The following is a 24,217-nucleotide window of genomic DNA, read 5'->3' as shown; positions in this document are numbered from 1 at the left end:
ATTGTCCGCGTTGCATATTTAGCCTCTTTCCCTTTCACCGGATCATTTCCCGTGCTTTACGAGGCGACCGAGCCCCGAATAACACACGTGTTATTAATCCTTTTACCAAAAAATTATCCACTCGTGGCCTACCTCTTACGTCTCCTGTTTTTCAACGATTTAAATTTACCTTTAACCTAGAGTCGCTTACAAAAAAATATCAATTCAAATTTACACCACTTTACAATCTCGGTCAGTGTTGGAAAAAAACAAATTTATAACACTTTATAACTAAAAATATTTCCTGACAACCTTCGCCGACTTGTCGTCCCGTTTATTTCGGTTGTCAGGAATTGTGAAACGGCGAACCAACGTTCAATCGATTGTCCCGGCGAAACGTTTTTCGTCGATGTTGTACGAAGACGCGATACAAATAACGCGATAACATTGTTACCCATTCTTACGACACTCGCACTCGCGCTTATCCACTTGGACGAGATTAGAAAAAAAGGAAGGAGGAAAACAATCCTTCCAGAACGAATCCTTCGCTCCTCGACTCACCTCCCCATTCCGTCCTGACAGCTTGCCAAAAAACAACTTTCGATTCACTCGCGCCATCGTGACGCGCAAAAACACATTTCCATCCAAATAATTGAATCTGGAACAGTCGAAACAAGTCGAATCGATATACAGAGAGAGAGAGAGAGAAACACGCGTAACACGAGCAATCCTTCGATCGAAGGCGAAACATCATCGTATTTCGAAAACGCATCAACTCATCGAACGCGCGCACGCACGCACACACACACGTTCGCCAAAAATTCCAAACGAAAACGAAAGCGGAACAACCCCTTCCCTCCGCGAAGCGCACCTCGTCGAAGCCTCTCCTCGTCCAACCCCCATAGACACCCCCGAGAGCAGCACATTTTCCCAAACACCCGATCCATTATCCCTCCTCCTCCTCCTCCTCCCTCACAAGCTTGCCAAGGTTGCGGCGAACGAAGAGAGAAACGGCGACGACGGGGTGCCGTGCGTGCACGCAAAACAGCTCTCGTTCGAGCTTGGTGGCCGACCGATGGTGGGCCACCACGTGCGCGCACGCGTCCCGCTGACGCAACACGTAAGCTGACGTAACGGCCGAGGACGACGTTTTATCGAGTGGAGGTTAGCTCGCCGGTTGCGCTTGCGTGTGCGTCCTCCTTTCCTTCCGCGGCATACCACGCTTTCCCGCACACAGTTTTCCTCCAACGCTCGCTTCGTGCTTCCCTTCTCGTCCTTCCATCCTCCTCCTCCTCTTTCCATCCGCGAGAGAGAAGAGGAGCGAAGGGGTCGCCGCCACGTTGCGACGAAACGGTGTCAGTCGGTGGGATCGCGTCACGTGACGACCGAGACCGCGACCTATCGCAAGCGGTGGTGCAGAGAGGCGTCGAAGGACGCTGGAGTCACGACGACCACGACGACCACGGGTTTCCAGGGATTTTCGTGGGTGGAGCGTGGTGATCGATAGCCGACTAAGGGGGTCGTGAGACAAGGTGAGACGCACGGCAGATGCACCATGGATGAAATACCACCTGCGATACCCGCTCGCGCACCGGCCTCAGCGCATGGGGTTTTTTGGGGGATGATTCGGGGGGGTGATGCGCGTTGCTACGGGGTTGCAACGTGCGTGGTTGTGGGGAGGGGGTGATTTTTGGGGATCGAAGTGAAATCGAAATTGTGCGAGTTCGGTGTGATTGCGGGAGGGGTGGGAATAATTGGGGTGTGGGTGTGGATGTTCTTCTTGGTCCTTCGAAATTGTGAAATTGTCGGTGGGTGTTTTCGTGCGCGCGTGGCTCTCTCAGAGTGGTGCTGGTGGTGGGGGATTTGATTTTTGGGGGAATTGAAATTGTTTACGATTTTAATTGGTGCGTGATTCTCTGGGTAATGGAACGGAATGGTGTGTTTGTAAATTGGAGCGGTTGGAAAAAGGGAAAAAATGAGAAGGAAACGAGTGTTGATGGGGGAGGGGGTTCGAAGATGAAATTGGAATTTCGTGTGAAATAGGAAGGGAGTGTTTTCTTTTTGGGCTTTCTTTTGAGAGTGAGATTGAAATTGTTTTACGAGTCGGTGTAATGCAGGGGAAAATATAATAAATGGCATCGATATAAATCGATTAAAATTGAAATTGTCGAATTGGAATAATATAACGGAAAGTGGATTAAACGCTTTTGAAATTTCGAAAATTAGAGAGATTAAAATTCGATGTAGTTTTCTTTTTTCTTCTTTTTGGATTAGAAGATGATATTGGATTAGGGTTGAGAATGGGAAATGAGGTTGAAATCGCGCGAATTGAAGCAAGATAGAGTGGAAGATAAAGTGGAAGGGGTGGATGTTGATGTTTTTGAGGCTGGTTCGGGTATCTGGGTCACTGGTCGGTGTCGACGCCTCCGGGCTCTGGTTCAATCTTTAGGAAGGGTAGAGGGTGCTTGAAAGAGAGAGGGTACTTGAGAGTTGACATGGCTTTAAACGAATCTTTTTGTTTGTTTTTTTTTTCTTCTTCTTTATAATACAAATACGAATGCAACACGAGTTACTTACATTTCGTAATCGAGGGTGTTAAAAATTTGAACAATTATTAACAAGGAAAAATTCTCTTTAGAATTTATTTATAGCGAAAATGTCAAGCCTCTCGAGATCACGTTCAATATTCAATATGAATTTTTTTTTCCTCGCAAAAATCGTGACCTTGATGTTAGACAGTAACGTTAAGTCAGGAGTTTCAAGATGGAGGTCGGGCTAACCTTTCGTACACTGGCATTTAATCGATATCGAACCGTGGTTTCAAAGTCGTGTCTAGCGCATTCCTATCCACGTACACGCGACGATACATTACGAATTCACCTAATTTCTTTCATTAAAATATTACGCCAATCATAAACAATTAACAATTTTTTTTCTCCAACCAAAACGTCAAAAGTTTTGAAAATATACGCGCGAAATGTATCTAATTGTAATTGGATATTTTTCAAAAAAAAAAAAGAAAAAAAACTGTGAATTAATTGCATCTAAAATATTTTCTCTCACAAGCAAACGAGATTCCGTTTACACAAGTTTATTCCAACGATCGGAATTATCGTAAAGAGGGGGCCCGAAATGTGGCAATAAGTCGGTTACCGTTGAAATGTCGTTCACCTTTTGCATAAGAGATCGCGAATTACGTTTTCGACCCAGTTCTCTTTCCCGGAGAAACGTCGGGGACAATAATTGCAGAAACACGGAGAAAATAACGCCGCGCTCGAAACTGGTATATTCGGCGCGATTACGAACTGGCATATTCATTTCATAAAAATTCGTTGATACTTAATCAATATTATCTTCGAATTACTGTCGAATATACTGTCATTATGGCACCGATCGATGATAACGATTTGATTGATAACTGGTATCTTAACCGGCAACGATTTCTCTCTCGTGGAATTTTAATTGAGACGTGGATACATAAATATTTCGTTTCCATTATTACTTCATTTGTGGATAAATTTTGTAATACGAATAGAATTTGGAATATGAATTTTAGAATTTTATTCGATTTTATGGTTTTATTAAAGTGTATAGAGTTTAGAATCACGGATACGTGGAGATTTAGATTGTTTTCTTAAACAATCTTTTAATAATAATAATATACTTCGCTACTCGTTGACAGATAGAGAGAAGTTTCAAATTACATATTTGACGTTTGAAACTTCGAAGAATATTTCGATGCGATTCCATTACGATGTTGTCTAAATAAATTCTAAAGCTAAACAAGAGTTCTCGAACAAGTCTTTGTCGAATCGTGGTTAATTAAGTGCGGAATTGCTTAACATTTAGCCAATATCAAATGTTACGAGGTGAAACGACCTGTCGCGCGTGGAATAAAAATGTGGGCTCTAACGATAAAAAAAAAAAATAAAACGAATACATCACGTTTCCCTATTAGAACGTTTATAATTAGAAACAACATCGTTTTCCGGAATAATGATGATAATAATGATAATAACTTTGCAACACAGGAAGAATCGTAATTGAATTTTTGTCGCGTTTAAAATTTAAATTTCTTTCCCGTATTATTGACTTGTTATGACTCTTTTAAGAAAATTAAACGGCAATTCAAATAGCAATTGCATTAAGATTCGAAACGAAGCAAAATTATGTTATTCGATCTTGAGTTAAGTTTTTTTCAATTTTTTCATTATTTACCATTTTTCAATGAATGGAAACTTTTCAATTATATCGAATTCAAGATCGAGTTTTATTAATTTTTCCGATTAGAAAATCAAGCGCGTGAATTCTCTTATTGTAAAATCTCATCGATTCTAAACTACTTACTTCGAATCCCCCGATCTCCCGATTGAATCAAAAAAAATTGCGACAACTTGAGAACAGAATAATGATTAAATTCGAATTAAACAAATCTTCCGCATTATCCGTGTTAAATCCGTTCTCAAAAATTCTTTCGGCGAAAAATTAAAAAAGGAGCACAATCCAAAAAAAATAAAATCCAAATATCCAAAAAAAAAAAAAACCACCTGACATTTCTCTTACCAATCCCTTATCTTTTCTCCCTATCCATCTCTGTGTACCCAACTCGCGACGATCATGTATCGATCGCAACATCGATCTCGATCACGATATCGATCTCTTCGCGATGATCAAGCTTGTGGCGTAACGCGTGTATGCGTGTACGAGTGGAGAATCGACGAATGGAAGGAAAGGGGGAAAGGAAAAAAGAAAAGAAAAACAAAAAAGAAAGAAAAAAGATTAGATTGAAACGTCAGTCGCAATAATAAATCGCGAAATCTCTGCGGTGGAATACGGGCGAGGCTTCGATCGATCTTTATTAAACGAGCCCCGTGGCTGTTTGACGATCGATCGATCGCGCGATCGAATTAATAAATCGAGGGGCGAGGTATAATGTTTACTTGGCCGCGATTAATGGACCGTGTCAGTCAACGCGTCGGAGTCGTTAACGCGATTATTCACGTGGCGTGGACAAACGTTGCTTCCTCGAGAGCTTTTATTAGCACCGAGCCTCGATTAATCGCGATCGAAGGGGAAAATTCGTCTATTCCCTTTTATTTTATTTCACGCCTGGCCATCGCCACTGCCAATTTATCGTTTCGATTTCGTGTACTCGAGGGGGGAGAAGAAGAAGAATTTGCGAATGATGATTTAATCCTCTCTTATATATATCAGATATATCGTATAACTCTATTGATAATTTTATAGAGAATTGGTATAATTATTAATCATTCGTTCCCAAAATAAATAATAACACGAAAACGTATAATCGATAATATAATTAACGTGGCCAAGATTCTCAAAGAAAAAGAAAAAAGATCATATTGGAATTGGAATACAACGAAGACAACGACAGATACAATTGAAAACACCCATATCCAATCGAGATAAGGAATGCCTCGATCATCGCCTCGTGACAAGCAAATTAACGGAGGGCGCTTTTGATCGCAAATGGAGCGACAACCGGGAGAGAGAGAGAGAGAGAGAGCGTGTGGAGAGCGAAAGGGTCGTGGAGGGTTGTAACCCGGGCTAGGAAACGCGAATCGTGGCGGGTGCTCGGGATCACCGGCGTGCACAGTCGTAAAACACGTGCGAGCGTGGTTCGCGGTCCGTAGGTGGGGGACATATGGGGAACCGTGGCTAAATATAGAGAGCGCTTTTATGGCGTGCGGTCGTGCCACCGGGATCCACCGACGATCCACGAACCCCGATGCCCTTTATCCGTTCCCCGGTAAGCCTCTCATTAGGGCAGCCTGGCGTTATCCAATGCGGATCGCCATGATTTCGCGAGGCGAAACATTCGAGAAATCGTGGTGGAGGAGTTGGGGGTGGGGGGGGGGAGAAGGGTTCTTTGGGGAGAACGTTGTTTTTCGCTTCCTCTCGGTTATCGCGATTCCGAGCTCCGAGGAAGGGTTTTTAATCCCCTCCAAACGTGTGATTAGATTCGGTCCTAAGATAAGATTCATTTAGAAAAGATCGTGTGTTTCTTCTTTAGCTTTTAGTTTATCAAAGTTGTGGTAATCATGGAGGATTGTTGGTGATACGCTCGTCTTAGAGATATCTTTGGAATGTTGTAATTGTATATAAGATTAATAATAATAGAAGTTTCGAGCAAAGAAAATCCTCGAAGGAGATGTGAATCTCTATAGTGTGATTAGATTCTTAGGATAAAAAAGAATTATGTGCTTTCTTTTAGTTTATCAAAGTTAGGTTATGTTGTTGGAGGATTGTTGTTGTTACGCTCGCCTTAGGGATTATTTCTATTATTTCTTATATCTTTGGAATATTATTGAAATGTTGTGGTTGTATAAGATTAATAATAACTGTTTCGAACTGTTGGTCGAGCAAAGAAAATCCTCGAAAGAGATGAAAAGTTTGTGGAACGTAGTTGTCTGTCTCGCGAAACAGGAGCTCGTCTTAATTTAATTGGAACGCCGGCTAGACGAACGTCATCGTCAAGGTTCACGGGCGGCCGATGAGTGGAGTCTTTGTTCAACGATGGATCACAATAAAGCTTCCGACCATGAGTACGATTCGCTTGACTGGCGGTGGAAGTCGAGGAAACAACGACCGAGGAAGTACACTGGGCGGAGGGTTCAAGGACAACAAAGGAATCTCTCTTGCAAATCGATCTTCGTGCTCGTTGAAAAATCTATTGCCACTTGGAAATTCTTTCTCGACCTCGATCTTCGAAGATCTCGAAGAATTTTCGTTTCACGCTGGAGAAGAATGATTTATCTATGACGATCGTAATTTTGAAGCGATCGATATGAAGTCGATTGCTTCGTTTAAAAATGAAGTTGAAATGAAAATAATTTAGGATAATATCATCGAATTTCGTATTTTTACTATTTTCGTTTGAAGATTTGATAAATTTTCAATTTTTTTTTTTTTTTTTTTTGCGAAAGTACGAGCGAAACACGCTGATTATATATCTAATTATCCAATAACGAAATTTTATCAAGGAATACAAGAAATTTTCCTAGAAATTTCATCTGTTCCAATTCCTCTTTGGGAGGATGAAATATAGGAATGCGCGAGAATTAATCAACTATAACCAATTTGAAAATGTTCCTCATCGTTCACGTTACCAGAACATAAATTAATTTGTCGAACAACGTGTAATATAAGCGAATCCATCAATTAAACGATGAATAATTGATAAACGCGAGTGAACACGGTGCGTCGAATAACAACGATAAATTAACTAGTGGAAAAAAACGAGTGATTATTTAAATTTCACTCTAATAGCTATATAATGATATGTCTTCGACATGAAACTCGATATGTTATCTGCATAGCGTCGAAAAGTGAAAAATATCCAATTATATTTTGCGATATAATTTTATTACCATTTCACGATGAAATTTTCAAAAAGCGTTTCACTTTATATTGCGATATGTTACGTGTTTAGTGACACAAACGTGAACGTCAAAACGTCAAAAAATAACAACGTCTAATTTTAGAATTCGAAGGATATGAAGGAAAAATTCTTGACCGAATAAAATTCTCGATAACGTGTCTAGTAGAAGTAAAAATAAACTCGTTATTAATCGAAAGAATGAAAGTAGACTGGCTGGAAATGGAATATATTTCGTATACTCTATATAGTCGTATACTCTATAACGGTGATCCACCATTTTTAAATACAATCTATCTTCATAAATTGATCTTTCAGTATTTTTCTAACAAGTCCACTGACCCGATGAACAAACAAGATAAAACAATCTAAATACAGATACACACGCCACGTATCTTCCATCATTCCAGAGGATTAAGAAAAATAGCCACTCGTGACGTTCACCTAACCTCACCTCACGTCGAATCCGTAAAAATTCTCCTATCGATTCATCGTCGCTGCGCTACGTATCGTTACGTATCGTCCTCATCTCATCTCCGCATCGTTGAATTTTCGCGCGGCTGCGAAAACTCGCCTTCTCTTTATCATTCCCTCCTTCTTTTTCTCACGTGGCGCGGTGAAACGAAAGAACAAACGAGAAGGAAACGAACGCATCTTTCTTCTCTCTTTCTTTCCCTCTCATCCTGTCGAGAGAGAAAGAGAGAGAGAGAGAAAGAAAGGGAGATCCCGCAGCGAGATAAGCCGACGCGCCTGCTTTCCAATTCGCAACGGATGATCGCGCGGTAGAAGTGCGTGAGAGGTAACGTGGGCGGGTGGAACTTATTGCGGTGGGTGGGCCACGCAGCGGGCGTGCGACAAAGACCGCCAACGAGACCCCGTTTTCTCCTTCGTTCTCGCGTGCACTGGTTCCGAGGAAGCGACAAGGACGGGTGAAGAAGGGAGAGCCAACCGACGTGGAACGAGGAGAACCGAGTCGGACGTCCGTGGATCGGACGAGGAGGGACACTGTTGGAGAAAAAAAGGAAAAGAGTTATTGGACTTGATCGGTGGGAGAAGGACGCGATACGTGAAACGGACGAGGAACAGAGGTAGATGGAAGATGGTCGAAGCGCCGCAAAAAAAAAAACGTCGTGCGTGACGCGAGTCAGAAACGACAGAGAGACGAGGAGAGGGGAACAGAATTGTTCCCGAGGAACCTGAGAAGGAGGTGTATACGGTGAGAAGTGAGAGAGACAAGGAGAGAGATAGAAGGAGCGATATACGATACTTGGAGGGAACAACGAGAGAAAAAAAACTGTGCACGCAAGTCTGTCGGAGGAGGAGCGATGTATTTGTGGGACGAGGAAGGATAGAGGGACAAGGACGGTATTACGAGCAACGAGTGGTGGAACGAGAGAGAGAGAGAGAGAGAGAAAGAATCAGCATTGGAGAAGAGTAGCGATAATCCGTGCACGGAACGGAGAAAGATGGAGCGTGGTGAAGATCAGTTGATGGAACGAGGAAAGAGAATATACTACTGAACAAGAAAGTCTGTTGCTGCGAAAAGGACAGGCTGTAATACGGTGAGGCAGATTGTTTGACAGAGACTGAAAGTTCGCGCGGAACATACGGAACATAAAGATAGAGAATATTAAATCCATGACTGAGAAGAGGATAGAGGATGCGCTTATCTCGATAGAGGTTCATAGAGTATAGTAGGAGGAAAAAAGAGGCGGATATCTCTGTTGTTGCCTCATATTGGCCCCGAGTTTGGACGAAGGAAAAAGAAAGAGAGAGCGAGAGAGAGAGAGAGAGAGAGAGAAAGAGAAGAGAATGAAATGAAATGACTTATATAGTACGGGTATTGGTGGCTACTTAGCGAAGAATACGGTCAGAATTGAGCAGCGGAACACGGTGAAATTAGTCCCTAAAGAGAATTTATGACTGGCCATGAATGCGTGCCGAGCAAATGGTATTAAAGCACGCGGCGGATTATTGAATAAACTTGTCTCGTTTCGAAGCCTGGTTTCTGGCTTCGAGGGATGTTTATTTCGAGTAAACTTTCGCTTTCCCCGGTGGTGGTTGTGCGAGAGTAGATCGCGTGAGTTGAATCGCATTGGTATTACGGTCGGCCGTGTGATTTCGCTGAAATATTTGAGCGACGGACGTGTTTGAATACCCGTGCAATTGCTCTCTTTGCGTATCGAAGTTAAGCAGTTAAATCTGACCTGGAATTTTGGTTGAAATTCCTCTCTTTCTATGAATAAATGATTTTATAAAATTTTTAATTTTACGATGCTCGTTTCACGACAATTATGAATACGATTGACACGGAATTGTTTCAACAACCTGAATTTCTCGTTGGAGAAAATATCAAAACCGTTAAGAAAGCAATGAGGCAGAATTAATATTACAGCTAAGATATATTATAAGGCGCAGGGATGAAGATGACTTCCGGCCGAGATAAGTGATAAATAATTACATAACAGGCCTTACGTAACGTAAAAATATCACGGAACTGGGAGATCTCCGATCCAAATTAACGAGATCGTTTCAATGGTCGGTTGCAGGAGGACTCGTTTTGCATGGGAATTCGCAATCGGGCCGAAGTCACGGTTGCGTAAACGGATCGGATTTAGCCTCGAGGGAGTCGAACAATCTTCGACGGCGCGAGCCCCGTCACTTTTGCATAAATGAAACCGCGGTTAAGCGGATTGAAAACCACCCCGCCTCGACGAAAGTTCGTTAGAGAAAAAGAGAGAGAGAGAGAAAAGAGACTGGCCGAGCAAACGTCTCGTTAAAAATCGTCGATTCAGGAACACGAGTCGAAACGGAAACGCGCTTATACTTCGATATAATTTATTCGTGATTACGTGGAATGAAATATAATAGGTGAGAATGGTAGATACGTTCAATTACAAGATAATTGCGGATTATTGTGCACATCGTTAAACACGTGTTACACGAATCGTGTAATAAATACATTGATACATAATTTCAAATTAATTTTCGATAATCTGTTGGTATTATCAATATTCTCCCTGACCTCTTTAGAATAGAACAACTTTATTAAGCAAAATTGATCCTTTTCACCGAGGTCGAGTTAAAAAATATCTCGTTTCAAGAGTCAAAACAACCCTTCGTCGCTTTCCCCTATTTCGAGGTCGACATATTGCCATCATTTTCCCTTACAAATGGTCAGAGTCACCGCGGATAATCGTGATCGAGGGTGTGCTCGTTTCTTTTTTACGAAATATTCCCCACGAGGAATCGAATTACGAGGCAATAAGCACGCTCACTCTCGATGCTTTCTCTGTTAACAGAGATCTGATGTGACGTCGCTGAATAGGGTGGTGGGCCGTGTAAAAGGGCAGAATGAGGGGTGGAAGTGGTGACGTCCCTGCCATGGTCACCGTCCCCGCCTCCGCGTCTCTCAATGTAAGTATAGCAATGCGAAAGTAGGTTTCCAGAGATGTCCAATGAGAGAGAAATTGTGTGTGTGTGTGTGTGTGTGTGGGTGGATGGAAATTAAAAGTTTCGCCATTTAAAGACATAGCCATAGTGTTCGTCATTTATTACACGATCAGGAATTATGGATAGAATATGCTTTTAATCGGAATGGTATTGACATAATTCTAAAATAATCGACTCTCGATATCCAATTGCAAATACACGACGATAATAAATTGATTGTTTACGCAAGGAATAAACAATCTGTTCATAATTATTTCTTTCAATAGCTTATTCGATGTGTAAAACAACAATTCTCTGATACAGATTCTTAATTTATTTCATGAAAGATTAATCTTTAGGATGTATAGGAATAATTGGTAAAATATTTAGAAAAGAAAAATATATTAATGGATAACTTTATTATTATCTTTCTCGAAGAAAGGGAAAAACGGATCGATGAATAACTACGTCGAAGACGTGATATATTGACAAAATATTAGGGAATTTTACAACTTTCTTGTTGGATAAGTGGAAAATCCTGGCAAAATTTTAAACGGTGAATATAAAGTCTCACGATGTACAAGATTATCGTACAAATTGTACTTTATCGATATCTGGATACCACCCTTACGTTAAAGGGTCTAATCTTGTTTCAAGATTATAAAAAATTTTTCTCTGAAATATCTAAATGGAACAAATCCTCATTCTTTGTTCATAAATATCAGAACGTTCGTGAAAAATTTGCGATAGTAATAAAAATATAAATAAATTTAAATTCACAACGAGTAGAGAAATTTGTATTAAAATTTATAAAAGACGATTCCAATATCGAAACAAATCAGGAAAAATGAAATAAAAATTCCAAGAATAAATTCCAACATCGATCGGAGAAACCAAAATCGCCGGAACCGAAATAAAAATTCCAAAGACAAATAAAAGAGATCGAGATTATATTTCTCCAACAAAAATCTTGCAAAAGGCACAAATTTTTCTTGAGAAGCTTTTCTCTTTCGCTCATCTGAATCCTCCACGTTCGATAATACCTCATCCACGCGTCTCGAAGGGATTTTTTTAAAGCGTCGCGGGTTCGAAAGGGATGATTTCGCGAGCCAATTACCGCGGTCGAGTTTATCGTCGTGGACGACGCGAGAACCGGTGCTGCAGGTATTCCGACAGTCGTGTACGGGTCGCCATCGATCCTCTTTTCCCGGGATCGGGACCGACCATCGATCCTATCTTGGATATTCTTCGCGATAACGAGGGATTCACCCTTTTCCTCCTTTCTATCGATGACACGCAAGTGTACCACCTTCTTCTTTCCTCTTCTTTAGATTCTTAGATGTCTCTTAAAGTCGATTCGAGTCGATTCTTCCAGAGAAGTGTTAAGTGGAGATTTTGTTTATTAAGGTTTAGGATGAGGTTTAATTGCGACGTGATTTGTTTTGGAATTTTATAGATTTCTGGATTGGAATATTGTAATATTTCAGAGAAGTCGAGTGGAAATTTTGTTTATTGGAGGTGACGTGAAATGGTAAATTTGGAGGGTAGAATTTAATTTTATTCAATTTAACTTTAGATTTTTGGATTGGAATATTGTTCTTTCAGAGAAGTCGAGTGAAAATTTTGTTTATCAGGGATGACGTGATTTTGGAAATGGTAAATTTGGAGGGTAGAATTTAATTTAATTTTATTTAATTAACTTTAAATTTTGTAGATTTCTGGATTGTAATATTGTTCTTACAGAGAAGTGGAAGTTTTGTTTATTGGAGTTTGAGAGTCAATTGCGAAGTGATTTTGGGAATAGTGGATTAATTTTTATAAACAAGATTTTGAATAAGGGATAACTGTCTAGAAAAATTTTTTATTCGAATCGAGATTTAAGTTGCAAAAAATTGAATTTGACAAATTTTTAGAATAGAACAAATTACAGATTTTAAAATTCTCGAAAATAATACAAATAATAATAAATTATTAGGATTTGAAGTCGATGAATATCAATGAAGATTTTCATTTATCAAGAAAGAGATTTGTCAAGAAAAGAGACTTAAATGTAATAAGCTTATACATCAAAATTTTCATTTTTTATAAACACTCCTACAAACTCATCTTTCCGAAAATCACCAAAAATTATGCCAAACGTCATTAAAATTTAAATTTCAAAAAGCAGAAGTAAAGAAAAATAAAAAAAAAAAAAAAAAAAAAGAAAATAAATTAAAACCTGTCAAAAATATCACAATCGACTTTAATCAATTCCATCGTTCTAACGGGGACAGGGTAGCGATCAATCAAGCTGAAAGCAGCAATAATTTAATCCGATCGCGCCACTTCCGCTCTTAAACGCCTCGCGCGTCACGATCCCGTTCCATTCTCCCTCGAGAATGCTAATTTCCAGGTTTATACGGGCTGGCTAATCGGCAGAGCTTCCAACGGGAGCAGCCTGATAAATTCATGGGGCACGAACGCTGTGAGCCGTGGCCTAGGGGTGGGACTACCCCTTGGCTCCGACACGGACCGATTCGGGGCGGTCTGCTGGCCGAAAAGAAATGGAGGGCGAACAGAGGTTTAACGCGCTCCTCGACTTGTCTGTAATCTTCTTGCTACTTGTGAAAAAAGAATAGGCAGGTGAAAGCAGGTATATTTCGTGAGAAAATAATTATTGAAACGTTAACCAGTTTTTATATAACATATGGTGTATATATTTAATTTTTTTAATGGTTTTGTCACGTGGGAGAGAATCATTGATCGTTGGAGGATTATTTTAGATTTTAATTAGGAGTAGTAATACTTTTTAATACTTGTTTTTTTAAAAAATTTAACTTTCACTCGGTAAATGAAATTAGTAATTTTTTGATATTTTTGAAAAAATCATTTTTGATGTAATAATAATATCTTTAAAGTAGATTACTGTTAAGATTTTTTATTTTAGTCTCGATTTAAAATACTTCAAATGATACTGAATTTTTCTTTCACTCATACACTTTCAAGGACTTCTTTTCTGAGACGCGCCAATTTCATCTCATTTACGGGAGAAGTGAAAAGTTAATCACGCTCGAGATTTATGCTAATTGTTCATCCATAATCACGTCGACATCCGTTCGAAAAATAAAATTACAACGAAAGCACAATAAATCTCCGAGTCTCCATATTGCGATTTCGATTAAGAAATTATTATGCATCGTGTCGTGTAGCTCATCGAGCCAATTATCGCGGTAATTAAAACGTTGGCGATGGAAATTTATGGAAACGTCACGAGGACGTTTTAATAATAAACGAGGTTTAAAAAGTTGGAGATAAAGAGAGCAAAGAGAGGATCGATCGAAACACGTATCATCGACGCAAGCTTTCGTCGCGTCGCGGAAATTAAATTTTCCGGAAGCCGGTCGAGGCAAGGGTTGCCACATCGAATGAAGATCTCTAAAGCAACTAACCTCTCGTGAAATCGTGAAATCTCTCCACGCAATGGAGATCGACTCGATCGAACTCGGCTGGCTTTTGTTTCGGCTCTTATCTCTTTGCGAAGAAGAGAATCTAATTTTAGAGGAATGGAGGAAGGACAATTTTTAATAGTTTCTCTCCTCCGTAAGAAACAAATGATTCTCTTGCTGAGAAGCTTTTTAGATTTAGAAGAGAGAGAAATCTTTTCGAAGGATCTTTTTACGGGGAGGGGAGGACGATTTTTAAACAAATTATTAAAATAAATCTTTCACGCGCGTCATATGTTGAAAATAGGAAATATCGAGCGAGTGATTCTAATTATTTTACTAACGTTTGATATATAACGTTATCTACAAATGATGGCTGAAAGAAGCTTCTCGCTCTTTTAAGTAAGAGCGAAGGTAGAAACAAGCGTAGAATAGTAGAGTGCGTAACAATGGCGACTGGAAGGAACGATGATACGTAACAATAAAAATTATTCGCATTCGAAACGCTGTAAATTATCGAATAGGTAATCATTTTTAGAACTATTATAAAACACTTAAATATATAATTAATGGCATTATCATTTAATGGCAATGAAAATGGTAATAAGTATAAAAACGTGTAAACGTGGATATAACGGTGGGAAAATAATTGCGATTGAAAGAAGTAATAATAAACTTTTACGATAACTTGTATTAAGTGTGATTGATTATTATAAATTGATTATTAAACATGATTATTTGTTTATTCGTTTTTAATAATTGTTACACATTGAACAGTGTATTATTTATAGTTTTTAATTGTGGAATAAAAGTAATTCGTGTTACGCATGACGATCGCTCGTATCGACACGTTTCTATAGCAGGAGACGAGAGTCGTGCTGCATGATTTATGGAAGTGTTCTGTTTACTACGGGGAGCGGCAAAGAAATCCGATGTAATCTCTCTTTCACGGGGAACGTATTTGAAAGTCTCGTATGAATCTTTCACAACCGATGCTCACTTTCTTTCAGAGTTTCTTCCCTCTAGAGGAAGCTAAATTCGTAAATGTTGTTCCCTTCGATATAATAATATTTAATAATATATTTTACTGTTTTCATTCCTTACTCGTTTAATTAGAATTTATTCAAAATCGGTTTTCGTAACGATAGAAATTGCATCGTCATGACGAATCACGAGCTTCTACTCGACAACACATTCTTCGCGATGAAATTGGAATTTGGAATAATTGGAATAAATTTTCTCTAAGGATTGGTTCTTTCGCTCATTTTATAAATTATATCCACAATTTCCATCAGAGGCCTTTTTCACAAATATTAGATACAACATCAAATATAAAATATTCAATTTTTCATTGTCACAACAAAAAAGTATCCAGATACTAACCTACTTACTCATCATCATCCTAGACACATAAAATACTCAATATTCTTCCTTTCAAATATTACCTACTTTCACAAACACGCATGAAATACTCAATTCATTAATCTATCATCACAACAAAACTCAAAAACAGCTTACTCATTAATATCCATCACCATCGCGTGATTAATCGCCAATTTAAACTGGACATACAAAATATTCTTCCTTATTGAAATACAAAAAGCAATTGTCTATTCATCGTTACACTTTCTCGCAAATATTAAGATACAAGATTAAGCAAAAAAAAAAACAGAGTTTACTCATCGTCAATCACTATCGTCAATTTAAACTAGACACACAAAATATTCTTCCTTATCAAAACACAAAAAGCAATTTATCGTTACCACTTTCTCACAAATACTAAGACATACATTAAAGCAAAAAAAAAAAAAAACTTAATTCTTCATTATTATAATAAAAAGCTTTCAAATTAATTATCTACTTTCACAAACTACTAGACACGCGCAAAATACTCAATTCATTAATCCATCGTCACAACAAAAAAACGCAAGAAACTTACTCATTAATACCCATCACGATCGGCCGTTAATCGCCAATTTAAACGTTATGAAACGCTAAAGACAGGTAGCCGGCTCGTCTCAATTTTCATCAGGAATCAAGCATCATCCACGCTTCATAATCAGGCATGGATCGCTACGTGGCACGCTAATTGGCATCGAAAGCGGTCGCAAGGCCGCAACCGATGGAGATGTCCGACCGATCGAAGGACAGTTATTTCAGCTTTCGCGGCCGGTTGTTGCGTGCACGCTTCTGCGAACTGGTTTTCTCGCTGGCTTTGATAATGCGACAGCCGTGGCTCTCGTTTTGCCGGGAATTATCGCGGCCCGTATCACGGGACCGTTTCCTCGCCATATACGCCGCGTCCTTCGGATTATAATAAAATATTAACCGGCTGGGAGCACAGGCACCCATATACCAAACGCCACTGGCAATGGGGAGTCTCTGTCTCTCGATCGGCGCCCTCCTCGATTGGTATATACGTGCGAATTCGAGGGTGTAGGCGGCCGATATTGCCTATTGTGGCCGAATCGAGATTTTAATTGGAAGTTTGAGGTGTGCGTGAGATGTTGTTCGGATTTTTAAAGATTGTTGCTTTCTTCTGAAATGTTGTATAGGCTGAATTTTGTGTATTGTTTCAGAATGCGTTCAATTCATTTGTGAGATAGGTTTGAATCTTAGGGATTAGAGATGTGAATGTTGTTTGGAATTGAATTTTCAAAGGGGGCAAGAATTTTGTATATTGTTTCAGAATAAAGATTTGGAGATGCGATTAGAATAGGATTTCAATTGTTTTGGATTTTCCATTTGGTTTGAGATTTGATTTAACGAAGGGTTTGAGAATTTGTGGATTTTTAAAGAAGGTAGTTTATAGATAGAAAATTATTTATGCAAAAGAGATTAATTTTTTATAAGGTTACATTATAAATTATAAGATAAAAGGGAAATTTATATATTTTACAGTTGATTCGAGAAAATTTTACGATATTATTTCGAATGATTCTGAAAAATGTGTAAAAATTTAAAAATGTCGAAGAAACGAACGAGGAATCGTCTTGTAAAATTTTATACATACAGGATATTTTCACGTTGTTTGAAAATAGATTCTTAGTTTCTTAGCTTCTACTAAGACCGAAAAATATAAAGATTAGATGTAATTTCAAAAGTTCATATCCGACTTGAAATTTGAATTTAAATTACGAACGAAAATGAATTTTCACATTTAAATAATCGGATTAAAATAATCGAGATCGATTCCTCGAGGAAATCAATCTCACGAGCGAAGAAGATCGTCCGTTATTTTATCCACCATTGCGATAATTCTTTTAAATTTCGAAACGAGACGAGAAGCGTATTAATGGCCCCCATTACTCATCCCGCGATCTCGATTTTTCATCCTCAGGTGATGACGGCCGACGACAGCATGAGCGACGACGTGTTCGAGATGGAGGAAGACACCTCCGCCGCGCTTTCCACCGGTTTAACACCTCTGATGGGTCAACCCACCACGACCCCCTCGCCGACCGGATATCGGGATTACAAACCCCCCGCAGAAGTGTTGGACAACAGCTACGGCTACTCGTCCAGAGACTACAACGACATAAGGAGTAGTTTCAAGAGGACCAAAGAAGATGACTCCGCCTTGACTCACAAGGTGAGTTTTATGGAACAGGATGATGGATTTTTATTACATACGGATTGCAACGGAGTCTTTTTCGATTGGAAAATGGATTCCAACCGTGTGGAAAATGGATTTGCAGATTGTGAGAGGAATGTGCGAGGAGGATTTGCACGATTAAGGCCGGATTTCGCAGAGCATCTAAATAAAACTCGTCTCAGAAATATTACTTACGTACGCTTCTTCTTCATCTTCCTCTTTTACTGTGGAAACTGTGCCACTTTGTCGGGAAAACCTTTTATTCTTCCCTTTTCATATTTAATAGGATAAAACGCCCTTACTTTCTTTCTCTACCAATACCCTTCTTTCAAACTAACTTTCACCCCGAACACCTTTTCCCAAAGCCAATATCCACACCATCGATACCCAGGTCACACCTGGAACATATTTCCCTTCAAACTCCATTTTCTCAAAAAAATATCTCTCTCTCTCTTTCCATCAGAATCTCTCTGACACGTAAATAAATATATATATTTGTATCTGTATATTTAGCCGAATATTTCGAGTATTCTCGGCATGTATTACTCGCTCTTACTACGAAGGGAGGGAAAAAAAGAAATACATTCAAGTTGGTTTTTGATATTCATTACCGGTTCATTTGCATGATGGATGCGACACAATGTGTTTCTCGGATGCAGCGGCAACAAGGTCAGTCATGCCTTCGTACCAAGGTCAGCCTCCTCCCCGTGGCAAGCCGGCGGAATAATGATCGGGAATGCCCGAGGATCGCGGGTACGGCCCCCAACACGATACCCTACGTCCTTCCTTCCACTTCTTCCTTTTATTCTCTCGGCCCTCTCTCGACAGGAGAGAGAGAGAGAGAGAGAGAGAGAGAGAGAGAGAGAGAGAGAGAGACTTCTTTCTTCCCTCTTCCATCCTCTGTCCCCTTCCACTCCGCTCCCCGTTTCTTTACCAACCATCCTCTGTACCCTTTTGTCGGTATGCTTTTCTGTTTCGTTGATTTTTGCTTTCGCTTGTTTCGTTCGCTCGCGCAATGAGAATTACCTGATTTCTAAGATTTTGGATTTTCAGATTTTTAGGTTTTTATAGGCGTTTATCCACGTTGTTTTAGGTTGTTTTATAGATTATGGAAAATTTGCGATAGGGCAGGATGGATTTGTAGAATTCAAGAAGGGTACGTTCGTGGTTTTTTTGATAAAATGTTTAATTAGATTCTTTTTTTCTTTTTGAAATTTCATTTTTTTCTTCTGAACATTACAAGTTTGTAAGTCAATGCCGGCCAATTATTTATTTTTTTAATGATATGGAAATTGAATGATTTCGAGCGATTAACCGCTCGTTTATAAATCTCAGAATTAAAGAAGAATCTATTCAAATTTCTTCTTAGTAGAAACTTTTCAGATTCTTAATAATCGTGCGATTTGGATTTTTAGATTTAGATTTTCGCGTTTATCTACGTTGTTTTAGGTATTTATTTTATTCAAGAAGGGGCTCAGAACGTTCGTGTTTTTTAATAAAATGTTTAATTAGATTCTTTTTTTGAAATTTCATTTCATTTATTTTTTGTACAGATATGGAAATCGATGATTGTCATTTCGAGTGATTTGGATATATATTTCTGATCTACACCACTCTCATTAACCGCTCGTTAATATTAATAATAAATCTCAAAATTAAAGATTCTATTCAAATTTCTTCTTAATAGAAATTTTTCAGATTCTTAACAATCGTGCGATCTAATTCTCTCGACATTCCACAAAAATAAGAAAACAATCTACAAATTCGTGTTACAAATTCCATCATCCTCTACAAACAAAATCGTAATCCCCCTCCCCCGCTCTGAATCCTTTTCCCGCAACGAGAATCCCTCCTCGAGAGGGATAAATCCGAAAGGGATAATCGAGGTTTATTTTACGATCGAGCGATATCGCCTCCGATTCGCCTTCGATTACAATGCGGGATCAGAAGAGCCGATTGCCGTCGTGCTCGCGAGATATCATCCCGCGGTGGAGATCGTTGGTCAACGTTGGAGCCGATTCTTTCGCGTCGAACTGGTTTCGCGTTTCGAACGAAACTCGCGTTTATCGGGCCTCGAATCGGCCGCGATTCTTGCGCTGTGCATCGCATCGATACCGGTCGAGCCGATCTTTAACGGTTTCGTAACGCCTGCCATCGAATTTTTCCACTCCCGAACGCCTCTCTTTTCGCGGACGACGTTTTCGGTTCGAATGCGCCGATTTTTAAGGATTCTAAGGGAAATTGTAATTTCGAAAGAAATTTCGATATGAAGATTAATTTCGGGAGTAAGATCGGTTTTGGACGAACGATATTCATTTGGAAAGAAGGTTTGAAAGGCACGAGTTTTAAAATTAACGAGCAATGAAAGTTAATTTTGAATGATTTGTTTTTTGGATTATTGCTTTTTTTCTAGAAGTATATTATATATCCTTGCAATTTTAACTGGAATTATCGTGCACAAGGGACCAGTTGAATTGGATGGTTATTCCTGGAGGATGTACACACGTATTTATAGGCACATTCTCTGTTCAGAAGGATCGAACTTAATCGGGTGCTGAAAAGTCCAATTAAATACGGAATACAACAATACGATCCGTTTGTTTCAATTTCTCCCCTGATTAAAGTCTCGCTCTCGAGGTAAAGATAAAGCGTTCGATCGAGAATAATATTATCGAGTACGAGAGATGATAGGAAGAGAAACGCAGGAGGTATGATTCGCGAATTTCAGGATGTCACGGCAATTAACGAGGGAATCCTCGTTGGAGAGGGGAAGAAGGCCGCTCCAGTGATCGGTAGGGCGAAGTAAAACCGGTAGGGGGTCCGAGCCGGTTCTTGCCTCCCGTTTCCTTCCATCCGAGTATTCACTCCTATAAGGGGATAATTGAAGAGCTCGATCGGCTCTTACCGTTGCGAATCATTCGGCGCGGGGGGAGGCGAGATATCCTATTTCTCGATTTTACGAGTCTCTTCAGGACTTTGTTTACAAATTTCCTCGAAAGTATCCTTTTTAAGGTTTTTCAGGGAATTGATGTACGTGGAAGATTATTCAAGCGTTGACTGATCAAAAACAGTTAAAATTATAATAGTTATAATAGTTACAATACACGTCGCATTCCAAAATAAATGGAAAACTTGAACGAAAATCATCGAAATAATTTCTCGATTTACGAATCTCTTCAGGATTTTAAATTTCCTTGAGAGGGAGGAAAAGGTATCCTTTTTAAAGTAAAGGGGATTGATGAACGTGGAAGATTATTCAAGCGTTGATCAAAAACACTTAAAAATCTCGATTATAATAGTTACAATATACGATTGGTAAAAGTAAACACGTCACATTCCAAAATAAATGAAAAGCTTGAACGAAAATCATCGGAATGCCAATTAAAGAAAAATAAATCGAATAATTAGAAAATTTAACTCGTACGATGTGTAAATATAGATTAGAAGGAAGTATATCTCTAATTTGCAACGATCAAATAGAAAATTCTTGGCCATCAACTGACGACATACGAAAATAATTTCTTCATTCTATCAAGTAGCAAAGCGGGATTAAAGGAGCTGTTAGACAATCGCTAATTAGACAATCAAATGGGAAAGTTTCTCGTTGAAGAAAAGCATGAATGAACCGTTGGCGTGCAATGGACCGTTAACCTAATTTATTGCTCCATTATAAGGAGCTAGTGGAAATCTAGGGGATTAAAAAGCATCGATCGCCAACGAATCATCTTCGATACGTGTTGCTCGTTGGATCGATGGATTGATCCACGCCACTCGAGTCGAGCGCTTCTGAAACGGCAGCGTGGGAGGATTAAGAGCACACAATTGGCCGCAGTGGAGTGTTTAAGCCGGACTGATGGAATATGATTAAGCCGTAACGTCGTGGCATTAACGTGGCGAATCCGGCTGATTTCGACCATCCACGTGGAAATTTCCTGATTCGATACGCGCGACGAAACTCTGTTCTCTCGAAGATCGGCTGGATTTTCAGCACGAAACGTATGCTTATGCGATGTTGAAGCGTTGATTGACGTCTCGAAGAATATTTTGCATGCGATAAGATATCTCACTGCGCATCGAAGAACGAATATAATAGAAAGAATAGAAAGAATAATCGAAGAATATTTTCTCCTCAACTTGCCTTGAAGTTTGCCTCTTTCGAAGATAAGCCGCAATTGTAATATTACGTTCTCTTTTGAAAACACAAACATTCACGATCGAGTTCACTGAAATTTGTGCGCATCGAAAAACGTAAATAGAACGTTCGAGGAATCATTTTGTGCGACGATTATTCTTAATTTGCCTCGAAACTTGCCTCTTTCGAAGACTAGACGTACCGCTCTTCAACGAATTAAGACCAGCAAGCTGCAATTATAATATTGCACCATCCGACGCAATGAGAAAGTAATAAGCGTACAGAAGTGTAATAAGCAACGGAGAAAGAGAAAGGAAAAAGTACACGCAGATCGTAGAAAAAAAAACAAGAAAGAAGAAGAGAAAAAGTAAAAGAGAAGCGACCAATCTTTCTTCAACTTATAATCACATTACCTGGCGAAACAACGAAGCGAACCAGCTATTCCTCTCCCTCCTCTTCCTCCTCTCGTCGTTATTTGCCAAGTTGTTGGCGAGGAAAGCCAACGGTGTCTGGAGATGGGAAGAAGGGAAAAGAAAAAGAGCAGCTGGATCAAGGAGGAAGATTTTTTCCTCGTGCACCGGCCTGGAACTCGGCTAGGAACTGCGGTGACCTTAACCGGCCGTGCATTTGGCGGGCTCGCGCAGTCGCATACAAATTGAGTTAGCGGCCTCGTGGTAATGGAGGAAGACACGACGAAGCTTGGTGGAGGACCTCTCCAGGGTTTCTACCTACGATTTCAATCTGATAATCTCGAAGATTATTTGAAAATCCTTGATCCTTTTTGTTTCTCGATATCCCGGCGATCATAATTTTCAATTTTCTTGGAGTCGTTAGAATTATTCTTTTCAATATAGGGTAAAACGAGAATATAGATTTTCATTTCGACGAGAAATTATAAGAGGAGGGGATATTTTAAGAATTTTCATATTTCAATTCGAAAGGACGAGGAGAGTGTTTCGACTCCTGATTCCGCGCGCATTACACGTAGACCGAAATAGAATTCGTGTCGAGCGACAATAATGTCCCTAAAAATGGCAAACGTCCCTGTAGTCCTATCCCCGCGTTTCCAACGAGCTGGCATTGGCGCGATCGAAAAGGTAGGCTCTCCTTTTATCGTGACGGATCGAAACAACCGAGTCGAGGCGAACCGAGGGATTCAAGCCGCGTTTTTCGCGTCCGCGAAACCATTGGTATTCCGCTCGCCTCCTCCCCGAACTGGGAATTGTAAATTGATAAACGCTCCTCGATAAAGAACGAGGGAACCTTTACCTCCATCCTATCTATCATAAGACGAGGTTCTTTTTTTTTTTTTTTCATTTCTCTTGTTGCGATTCTTTTCTTTTCTTTTTTTTTTTTCGTTTCTCGTTTTTCGCGAGACAACGTTAGGATTGAAAATTAGGCAGGCAGGAAGATTGTTTAGCGATAAAAATTAAGGTAATGCAAAGGTAATGGACAGATGAAATGCGAAGCGTCGAGAGAATGATTTTTCGAAATGATTCTCTTTTGAATTCAGAAATGAAACTTCATTTTCGGTTATCTGAAGGAAAAATATGAACGTTGAAATGTTATTCTATATAAAAATTTAGATAATTTTACGAGAAATAAACGAATAAACGAAAAGTGTGTATGGAAGCATCGAGAGAATTCGAAGATTTTCTTTCGAATCCAGAAATGAATCTTCGTCTCCAATTATCTGAACGTACAAAGCTGTACAAAAATAAATTTGTCGAAGCTTATCAAATAAAAAATATACATTCGATCAACTTGCCACTGTTCAAAAATCTATATATATAAAAATCATTCCAACATAACACGAGCATCCAACAGATATCTATCTCGAATTAATCTTTGAAAAAAAAAAAAAAAGGATAATCAACGATTGCCTGGAGGATTTAATTTATACGACGAATTTCCTCCATATTCACAAACGTCGTCGCCCGATTCGTCGATTTTTGCCCCGGGAACGGGGTGAATCAATTAAATTTCATTCACGAATCGGGCGGTGGCCGAAGATCCATAATACATAAAGAGAGCGCGGATTTGCAATTCTGAACGGGATACGAAGTTAGTTTGCCCTGGTAATGGGCGAAGAAACGTGGCGGTCGGGTAATAATTTCGCTATCGCACGGGAGCAAAAAGGGGATTGCGGAGTACTTCTTATTCTTCCCTCCTCGTAATTGAGTTTTTCCCTAATATATTCGACGAATCGAAACAGTCCTCCCCTTCCCACCTTTTTGCCTCCATTCCTCTCGATATCC

General features: G+C 39.5%; 1 protein-coding gene across 4 annotated transcripts in view; it reads left to right on the top strand.

Moving 5' to 3' along the window:
* The first annotated feature begins 1,210 nt into the window (after nucleotides 1-1,210).
* LOC100870928 (ras-related protein Rab-37) overlaps nucleotides 1,211-24,217 on the top strand; it is a 106,606-nt gene continuing 83,599 nt past the window's right edge. Inside the window, exons 1-3 of one of the 4 annotated variants that reach the window (XM_086909661.1) lie at nucleotides 1,211-1,511; nucleotides 10,681-10,795; nucleotides 17,573-17,824. In XM_086909661.1, coding sequence (XP_086765787.1) covers nucleotides 10,733-10,795; nucleotides 17,573-17,824 — 315 coding nt within the window. In that variant the 5' untranslated portion in view covers nucleotides 1,211-1,511; nucleotides 10,681-10,732. Of the gene's footprint in view, nucleotides 1,512-8,625; nucleotides 10,250-10,674; nucleotides 10,796-17,572; nucleotides 17,825-24,217 lie in introns of those variants that run through there. The other 3 variants (XM_086909662.1, XM_086909660.1, XM_086909663.1) reach the window with 3 other exon arrangements.

This window comes from Apis florea, unplaced genomic scaffold, assembly GCF_048593485.1.
Source record: "Apis florea isolate Af1SG1 unplaced genomic scaffold, ASM4859348v1 contig_3158_pilon, whole genome shotgun sequence".
Taxonomy (NCBI): domain Eukaryota; kingdom Metazoa; phylum Arthropoda; class Insecta; order Hymenoptera; family Apidae; genus Apis; species Apis florea.
Note: the sequence above shows the minus strand (reverse complement) of the source record. Positions and strands in the feature narration are given on the sequence as shown.